The sequence below is a fragment of the Rhincodon typus genome, chromosome 9 (genome assembly GCF_021869965.1).
Source record: "Rhincodon typus isolate 14 chromosome 9, sRhiTyp1.1, whole genome shotgun sequence".
In the NCBI taxonomy this organism is placed as follows: Eukaryota; Metazoa; Chordata; class Chondrichthyes; order Orectolobiformes; family Rhincodontidae; genus Rhincodon; species Rhincodon typus.
Genome location: NC_063340.1, coordinates 48,567,909 through 48,578,205, shown reverse-complemented (window position 1 = coordinate 48,578,205; position 10,297 = coordinate 48,567,909). Strand labels below are relative to the sequence as shown.

At 42.5% G+C, this 10,297-nt stretch overlaps 1 protein-coding gene across 1 annotated transcript in view; it reads right to left on the bottom strand.

The window, feature by feature from the left end:
• Window positions 1–6,018: 6,018 nt before the first annotated feature.
• The window catches only part of LOC109918047 (follicle-stimulating hormone receptor-like), an 18,680-nt gene continuing 14,401 nt past the window's right edge, over window positions 6,019–10,297 (bottom strand). Inside the window, exon 4 of the mRNA XM_020517944.2 lies at window positions 6,019–8,440. Within this exon, the coding sequence (XP_020373533.2) occupies window positions 7,090–8,440 (1,351 nt within the window). The 3' untranslated portion in view covers window positions 6,019–7,089. The remainder of the gene's footprint in view (window positions 8,441–10,297) is intronic.

Here is a 10,297-nt window from a genome sequence, read left to right as displayed (position 1 = left end):
CGGGCCTAGATTTCTGAAGAAGGGTCTAGGCCCGAAACGTCAGCCTTCCTGCTCCTCTGATGCTGCTTGGCCTGCTGTGTTCATCCAGCTCTACACCTTGGTATCTCAGATTCTCCAGCATCTGCAGTTCCTACTATCTCTGAACAAGCTTGAGTTGTGTTCTTTGAAACAGAGAGTTTGAGAGGGGTTTTGTTAGAGCCATATAACATTATGAGGGGCATGTACAGGGTGGATAGAAAGCAGCTGTTCTGTTTGTTGAAGGGTCAATAACAAGGGGCTAAATGAAAGTGAAAGGCAGGAGGTTTCGAGACGATTTGATGAAAATCATTTTCACCCAGAGAATGGTGGGATTCTTGAATGCAGTCTGGGAGGATAGTGGAGGTGGGTAACTTCACAGTCTCTAAAAGTACTTGGATGAGCACTTGAAATATTGTAACATTGAAAGCTACAGACCTAGTGCTGGAAAGTGGGACCCATGTAGTTTTAGTGTAGTTTTGGTGGTATAAGCTCAATGTGTGTACTGTATGAAGTACATTAACATAAAGCATTGACTCTCAAGAAACTACATGCTGGTTATTGACAGTTCAGGATATAGGACTGTGACAAATGAAACTGAGATATGTGGGGCTTTACTTTAAACAAAATTCATTTATAAAATGTTGTTGAAATATTATGTGTATTGGATCCAAACAAGCATACTTCTAATCTGGCATAGTTCAGTCTTGGCCCCTGGGAAATATGCAACAAATTAAAGATAATCCCACACAACATCAAATCAAAGCTGTGCAGATCTGATGCATTCAGTTGTGACTGGTCGTCACTGTCAATCTCTTGCTAATGATTGTCCACCGAGGACATTCTGTATCACGGGTCAGGGGTTCTGTGGATCCTTGCCAGACTGAGGAGCCCAAATCTAGAGACGTATCTCTGATGGCATGTTTAGCAGGTGTTTTGGGAGGTGGATTGAAATTTGGCTTTGAGAATGTTGGCATTACTTTATCTAGTTCCTTTCCTGTACTTCCTCATACAGAAGGATATTCTCAAACAATTATATCCCTTCACATGGAGCTTCCACCAAGTCAGTTTCTTTTGAATGTAAACAAACAGGAGGCTGGAAGAACACAGCAGGCCAGGCAGCATCTGGAGGAAAGGAGCAGTCAACGTTTCGGGTATTACCCTTCTTCAGGACTGGATGTGGGGATAGGGAGAGCTGCAGATGGTGGGGGGGGGGGGGAGGGGGGTGGAGAGGGGGTCGAGGCAGAATGGTGGACTCTGGTGGCAGGTACGACCTGGTTGGTCAATGGGAGAGATGAATCCGGTTGGTGGCTGGAAGGGAGGGTCAGAAGGTTGAATGGAAAGAAGGAGGTGGGACTGGAAGTGGAGGCGGGGAATGGGTGGGAAGGTTATTTGAAATTGGAGAACTCAATGTTGAGTCATCTGGGCTGTAGTGTGCCCAGGTGTAAGATAAGGTGTTGTTCTTCAAATGTGCATTCTGAGTGCTGTGACACTGGAAGAGGCTGAGGATGGACATGTCGGAGGGGGAGTGGGGGATGGGGAGTTGAAATGGGCGGTGACGGGGAGGTTAGGTTGGCCGTTATAGGCCAGGCAGAGGTGCTCGGTGAAGTGGTCACCAAGTCTACGTTTGGTCTCACTGACGTAGAGAAGACCACATCAGGAGCACTGGATGCAATAGACTAGGTTGGAGGAGATGCACTAAAGCTCTGTCTCACCTGGAAGGGGTGTTTAGGGCCCTGGATGGAGGTGAGGGAGGTGGTGTGTGGGCAGGTGTTACATCTTTTACAGTTACAGGGGAAGGTACCAGGGGTTTGAAGTGGTTGGTGGGAAATGTGCCTTGAACTAAGGAGTGGTGAAGGGAATGGTCCTTGCGGAAGGCAGAGAGGGGTAGGGATTGGAAGATGTTCTGGGTGATGGGGTCTAACTGAAGTTGGCGGAAGAGTTTGAGGATGATATGTTGGATGCGGAGGCTAGTGGGGTGAAAAGTGAGGACAAGGGGGACCATATCTTTATTATGTTTAGAAGGGGGTTGTGGTTTGGAGCTGTGGAGCAGGGAATGGAGGAGGCACAGTGGAGGGCTGTTTGGATGACAGAGGGGAAAAAAGAGCATTGATTGAAAAAGACGGACATCCGGGATGTTTGGGAGTGGAATGTCTCCTCGTCAGAACAGATGCGATGGAGACTGAGGAACTGGGAAAATGGGATGGAGTTTTTGCAGGATACAGGGTGGGAGGAGGTGTAGTCTCATGTAGTCTCATGTGGGAGTCTATGGGTTTATAGTAAATGTCGGTACGTAAGCTGTCGCCAGAAACTGAAATGGAGAGGTCAATAAAGGGGAGGGAGGTGTCTCAGATAGACCAAGTGAATTTGAGGGCAGGGTGGAAGTTGTTAGCGAAATTGATGAACTGCTCCAGTTCAGCCTGAGTGCAGGACGCAGCACCGAAGCAGTCATCGATGTAACAGCGGAAGAGTTGGGGAACATCACCGGTGTACATACTGAACAGGGACTCTTCGACATAAATGACAGAGGCAGGCATGGCTTGGGCCATGGCAATTGCCCATGGCAACCCCCTAGATTTGGAGAAACTTTGAAGAATTGAAGGAAAAATTATTGAGGGTGAGGAGTAGTTTGACGAGGTGGAGGAGGGTATTGGTGAGGGGTGTACTGGATGGGTCAGCTCTTAACCACCAGCCCCCTGCCAAATATAATAAACATAGGGTCCCCCTTGTCCTCATTTTCCACCCGCCAGCCTCTGCATCCAACATACATTTCCACCAACGCCAATTAGACCCCATCATCTGGAACATCTTCCCCTCCCCACCCCTCTCTGCCTTCCGCAAGGACCATTGCCTTCATCACTCGCGTCACACTCCCCAACAAAAACTCCAATCCACTCGGTACCTTCCCCTGTAACTGTAAAGGGTGCAACACCCCACACACTAGCTCCCTCACCTCCATCCATGGCCCTAAACAGCCCTTCCAAGTGAGACAGAGCTTCACCTGCATCTCCTCCAACCTAGCCTATTGATTCTGATGCTCCCGATGTGGTCTTCTCTACATCGGTGAGACCAAACGTAGACTAGGTGACCGTTTCACCAAACATCTTTGCCTGGCCTGTAACAGCCAACCTAGCCTTCCGGTCACCACCCATTTCAACTCCCCACCCCACTCCCCCTCCGACATGACTGTCCTCAGCCTCTCCCAGTGTCATAGCAACTCAGAACGCTAATTTGAAGAACAACACCTTATCTTCCGCCTGAGCACCCTACAGCCCGGAGGATTCAGCATTGAGTTCTCCAATGTGAAAAACCTTCCCATCCATCTTCCGCCTCCCCTTCCAGCCCCACCTCCTCCCTTCCATTCCACCTTCTGACCCTCCCTTCCAGCCACCAACTGGATTCATCCCTCCTATCAAACAACCAGGTTGTACCTACCACCAGTGTCCACCTATCACCACCATTCCGTCTCAACCCCCTCTCCCCCCTCCCCATCTGCAGCTCCCCCTACTCCCACATCCAGTCCTGAAGAAGGGTAATAATAGTAAACGTTGACTGCTCCTTTACTCCAGATGCTGTCCAGCCTGCTGTGTTTTCTCCAGCCTCCTGTTTGTCTACCTTGGATTCCAGCATCTGCAGTATTTTTTTTGTCTCTGACCAGATTTCTTTTGAATAATGGTCTCCCATGCATTGACATCTGTGTTCCATGCTGGATTTCTTCAGTCTATTGCAAAATTTCATTACAATATTCAGAACTGCCAACTGATGAACAACTGCTCATTCCTCATCAACTGCTATCTGAAGTAGTCGTTATTTCCTCATTAACCCTTTGTGTTTTAAATAATAATATTTACATGTACAAAATCTCGGGTAACTTATTTTCCATACCTGCTCCTTATTGCATTGACTAGTCTTCTTCATTTCTAATTCTAAGGGCCTGAATTCTAGTCAAAACAATGTCAGTGAATGATCCATGCTATTCCACCTGTAGCATCTCAGTTTCTTTTAATTCCATTGCTGTTCCAATATGTGGAGCCAATATTTTTGAACTACCTGTGTCATTCCTCAAGATAAAAAAAATCCCTTTTCTCAAGATGTACTGCACAGACTACAACTTCTCTACTGGCTAAGTCACTCTTTAATCCAACTATATATAATTCGACCAGTTTGTAAGCTCTATCCAACAATTAATATTCATTCCTCCTGGAAAGGTTTTTCATCTTTCACTCATCAGGACAATTCTGAAGAATATCATTTTAAAGGAAAATATATTTAGGCTGCATTCATAATTATCATATAACTTGTGAACTCAGCAATTTACATAGTTGAGTTCAGTTTTAGTAACACTATGTAAATCCAAATAAATGGGTGCTGCCATGCGATCCCTGTTAGACCCAATTCTTACAAACAGCTCTGGTGGATTCCCTGAAAAACATATCTTCAATGGAACGACACCTAATCTTCTAGTCCTTGCATAGTTTCCAATATTTGAATGATGCTGTGCTATGCCATGTTTGAATCTTCAACTGCATGGAAAAGTTTTCTTGCACATCTGTGTTGATCCACAGAACAGAAATATGATGAACATGCTTTGTGCCTGTTTCAACTCAAAAAGATAGGTGAAAGCTACTTTCTGATTCATTTTGTTTGAAATAGTTTTATTAGAAACATCAGAAATAAAGATTTAACCTTTTTACTGTCAACAACAACCCTACAAATGTTCAAATCTCAGTGAAAGCTCACCCTGTTTCCACTTATTCAATGCACTTAGCTGCGCATGATTTATTTCTGACAGCCATCTGCATTCACTCAATGCTTTTAGTTAGACAATGTCACTGCATGTACCCGTTTCCTAAACAGAGTCACACCACCTTAAAAAAAGAGAAGAGAGCACAGATTGAAAGTAGTTAGTAAAAGAAGAAACTTGATACGAGAGAAAACCTTTTCTTCAAATACTGAGTGGTTAAGCACTGGAATGCACTGTCAAACAGTGTGACAGAGGTAGGTTCAATTGAGGTGTTCAAAAATCAGTTGGATAGTTATTTGAAAAGGTAGAATATGCAATGATATGGGGAGAAGGCAGGAGAATGGTACTTAGTGACACACTAATTTGGAGAGTCGGACCAAACACAATAGGCCAACTGGCATCCTTCTGCATTGTAATAACTTTGTTGTTGTGTTCAGTTTTTCTCAATTTCTACCTTTCCAAAATAAATTGTGTAGCAGAGGTATTTAAACTGGGAAGGCAAAGTGAAACGTCAAGGCCCACAAGGCAGAACTTCGTCAAGTTTAAAGTGCGTAAAAGAGAAGAGCAAGTAAATTGGGAAGCAGCGATTCAATGACAATAAGTTCTGGTTTTCAGGATTGCAGTTGGAAAACAAAGTTGACAGAGTTAAGGAGTTTTGCATTGCTAAGAGAGAATCAGTTATATTAGGCAACTGTGATATGCTGGGATCTTAACGCAGTAACAGGACTGAATTGTTCATAAATTGTAACATGTAACATGTAAAATTGCAACAGATTTTACTGCTCCATATGTTTTAAACATTCAAGTTCTTGGAGTCATACATATGGCTTGAAATCAGGAGCAAATTTTCTGTATACAAGAAACTCATTTAATAATGAGTTTCACACCGTCAGCTAGAAATATTAACAAGTAATAATAAAGGGCCAATACTGAGGTGCAACATATTAGAGTTTACGTGTCTCATAATGACCTTGAGAAGAATAGAATGGTTCATAACTCAATTAAAGAACTTTTGTATCCTAGTCATTCAAATCTGAAATTCGACAATTTTAATGTGTGCAGCATTGCAAAGCACAAGTGGTCTTTGGAAACTCAACAGCTTCCCCATGTCCAATGCACACTTCTGTAAATCCATATGTGAAGATACTAATAAACTGATTGCACATAATATAATACAATGAAAGTATTCAAAGACAATATGATTCTTTATTATCACCACAGAAATCAAAATCTCTTGGGTAATTAGAAACATTCCAATCTTTTCATCAGTTAATAATCCTCTATATTTGGATAATGCACAGAAAATAAACCTTACCCTACAGTTAAAAACAAATGCTGGTAACACTTGTTATTCTTCATCTACTTTTTTCTCTTTGGGCTCCTCATTAATATTTGACTTTGGCAGAGTGTGTGTGTGTTTGGGTGGCGCTGGTTGTGGTAGATGTCAATTGGGAGGGGCTGGGAGATAGTTGTAATTGTAACAAAACCCAGACCTGACTTTGAGTTTCTCCCTCGTTCTTCCTCATTTCAATCTTACCACCTAGATTTTACTACATTAGAGTCAGGACTAAGGGTCTTTGTCTTTCCTCCCTTCTTTCATCTAGTGACCTAACATCAATTACAATAATACATTTAATGTATTAGTAACAGAAATATCCTGACATGGAGATTTTTACAATGAAACACGACAATGACCACCCTTATGAATAAGCACGATTATCTACCTCAGCGTATGGCATGAATCATTAATTCAGCATACAACATTAGCTAGTCACTTGAGAGCTTTTTTTTACAAAAAATGAGGCCACTGCAACAGATTTTACTGCTCCATATGTTTTAAACATTCAAGTTCTTGGAATCATACATATGGCTTGAAATCAGGAGCAAATTTTCCCTATCAAATACAAGAAATCCAGAGTAGAATAACATTACTACTTACACTAAAATGCATAAATAGCAATAAATTCTGGTAAACTTAAAGTAAGTCTTATACGGACAATGTAACTCAAGTGCTTTCTGATATGGCATTATTAGTTTCTTGCACAAAATGGGTCTTTGCAAATTACTTGAATCATATATCTACAGCCCGCATTTAGGTTATTCTAATCCCATGCTGTATAAACACTGATTCATTCTCTGTAAGATTAGTCTGTAAATTAGAGGTGACTGCTCAGTTGCAATGCTGGAACCTAAAGTTTGATCCTGGTATACTTGACAATAGACACCAAGTTCTCGGTAATTTAACAAGAAGACATCAGAGATCTCCAGGGAAAGGTTACTTCCTTGCAAGATGAGCAAAACAAATTTACTTCAGGAAAGCTTATGCACAATCAGTTAATAGCATAGATTCCTGTAAGTGTTTGGCGGGACTCTTCAGAATTGAGGTTGTGAGCTCCACACTGTTGGCGATTAGTAGCTGCCAGAAGCTCTGTGTATACTGTGCCTTGGCCAAAGTGTGATGCTGAGGCCAAAGCGCCATTTCTCACATTGGAATTTTGAATTGACGATGTTGTTTCTGTCCTGTAGAGCTGTGCTTTCATTTCACAGTAGCCAAACCTGCTCAAAAGAATATAGAAATCTCGACGAAAAGTCTTTGTAAAAAATGCATACAGAAAAGGATTGGCACAAGAATTGATTGGGTAAAACAAAACCAGAAGTATCTTGGAACTAGACACAGTGATAAAAGGGACCTTCAGAGCTGCAGAAATAGCAAAGAAAGATATTGGCGACATGCATATAAAGTCAGTGAAGATCAGTACAGCCATACGTTTAGCAATTTTTGTATCACCATTTGTAGAGATGAAGTTGGGGTTTCTAACTGTAAGGTAGATTTTAATATAGCAGAGACAAATTATCAAAAATGCAATAACATTCAGTAGCAAAATGAAAATAATATAAGCCTGGGACAATGGTGAGTTTATGTCCATTGGGAGGCAAATGCTAACCTTCTTGTAGTTACTGATCCCTAAAAGAGGCAGAATTGCAACAATGAAAGAAAATGCCCAACCACCACACATAATAACAATGGCATGCCTCAGATGGAGTTTTTTGTCCAGCTGCATGGCATAAGTAATTGTATGCCACCTTTCCAATGTGATTGTAGTAAGTGTGTACACTGACAACTCGCTAGCAAAAACAGTGAAGAATCCAGCAGATGCACACCCAGCTCCAGTCTGCCAGTCTATAGCATAGTTATAGTACTGGCCTTTTGTCTGGATATCTACAGAAGCAATGAGCAACAAGTAAAGACCCATACAAAAGTCAGAAAAAGCAAGATTACACATGAGAAATCGTGGAACTGTGAGTTTATATCGACTGGTTACAAGGACTATGAGAACAATGACATTTCCTATAATAGCAAGAATATTCATTAGCCAAATTATAACTCTTAGAATATCTTTACCCACAATATCTTCACATGGATTGAAGTCATCTGCTTTTGGGTTACAGATCACATCTACTACATTAGAGCACAGCCCATAATCAAAAAATGGTTCATCTTCATTTGAGTCGAGCCATGCCTCACTTTCAAGGAATGCATATTGCTGTGGTACAGCAGAGTTCATCTCCATGGATTTTTTTGAATGTGTGGATCCAACTTCAGATTCAATTTCAGAGCTTGTGTTGCTGAAAACGTAATTCTTGCCATAGAATCTGTTGCATACTGGAGACCACAGTAACCTGGAAGAAGAAGAATTATACATTTTACAACAACCTTCATGAGAATTAAGGGACTGGGAATCATAACATATAGGGTGCATACAGTGTCAGGAACATCTAGGGCAAAATTGTTATCATCCAGTAGGGTCTGGTGAGAATCCCTAGGACCAAATGTAACCACGGAACAGGCCATGGTTACATGTTAATCTGGCGAGAAATGGATGAGATAACAAGGTGTAGAGCTGGATGAACACAGCAGGCCAAGCAGCATCAGAGGAGCAAGAAGGCTGATGTTTCGGGCCTAGACCCAGAAGATTCTCCAGCATCTGCAGTTCCTACTATCTCTGAGAAATGACTGACAACTGGGCATGGGGAACAAATAATCATTGGGTTAGAATCTTGCGTTATGTGAGTTGAAATAAAACTCTTGACTAGAAAAAACATGCCTGGAACTTTATCTAACCAACATCTAAACCTCAGTTCTTTAATGAGAGTAATGTTTGCATAAAACATGACAAAAAAATCACCGTTATTAAAACACTATTATTTTTCATTCTCCGTAAATGCATTTTAGTGAGTTCCTGGACCCAGTAGGACATCTGAATTTGACATTAATTTTCTACACAGGGCATAGATAGGCCATTTTTCACCTTCTTGGGTAGATGCCCACTTTGCAGGTGTGCAGGAACAGCCTGGCTGGGGCGCAGCTAGTTCAGGAGCACAGGTCAGGGCCCATAGCTTTGATGTGTCTAATGCCTTCAAGTATTTTTTAACATCCCATGGAAGGAACTGAATTAAATGAAGACTGTCAGCTGTGATGCTAGCAATCTCAAGTGGAGGTTGAAATCGCGAAGTAGGTCGTCACTACTTGCTGAAAATGGTTGCAAGTAATTTGGCTTTCGTTTTTGCAAAGACATACTGCACTTCTGCGTCATTGAGAATTGGATATTTGTAGAGATTCTTCCTGTTTTAACATGTTTAAATGTCCATCACCATTCATGATTTGATGTGGCCTTTGACCCAATCTGTAGATAGTGGAACTACTTATGCTGCACATATCTATCACATGGATAGAAGGTTGGCTTCTGTGAAGGTGTGTTTAGGGCCTTGGATAGTGAGGAGGGAGGAAGTAAACAGACAGGTGTTATACCTTCTGCAATGGCACAGGAAGATGCCATGGGGTGTGGGGAGGTCTTTGGAGTGGGCCAGGGTGTCCCAGTTGGAATGGTCCCTGTGGAAGGCTGACAAGGGAGGAGAGGGGAGGGGAACATGCGTCTGGTGGTCGCTTCCTGCTGGAGGTCACAGAAATGATGACTAATTATCCTCTGGATGTGGATGCTGGTGCGATCATAGGTGAGGACAAGGGGAACTCAATTGCTGTTGTGGGAGGTAAGAGAGGGGGTGGGGGCCGAAGTATGGGAGATGGGCCGGACCAGGCTGCGGTCCCTGTCAACTACGGTGCTGGGGAATCCTTGGCTGAGGAAGAAGGTGGACATTTTGGAGGCTCCCTTGTTGAAGTTGGTATCATTGGTACAGATGCAATGAAGATGGAGGAGCTAGCAGAAAGGAATAGCATTGTTACAGGAAGCAGAGTGTAAGGATGTACAGTCAAAGTAGCTGTGGGAGTCAGTGGGTTTGTAGTAGATATTAGTGGCCAATCTATCCCCAGAAATAGAAACAGATGTCGAGGAAAGGAAGGGACGAGTCAGAGATGCATCAGGTGAAGGTGAGAACAGGATGGAAATTGGAAGCAAACTTGATAAACTTTTTCAATTCCAAATGAGAGAGTGAAGCAGCACCGATGATATCATAGTTATACTGGACAAACAGTTATAGGTGGGGGGTGGAATAGGACCGGAACAAGGAATGTACCACATA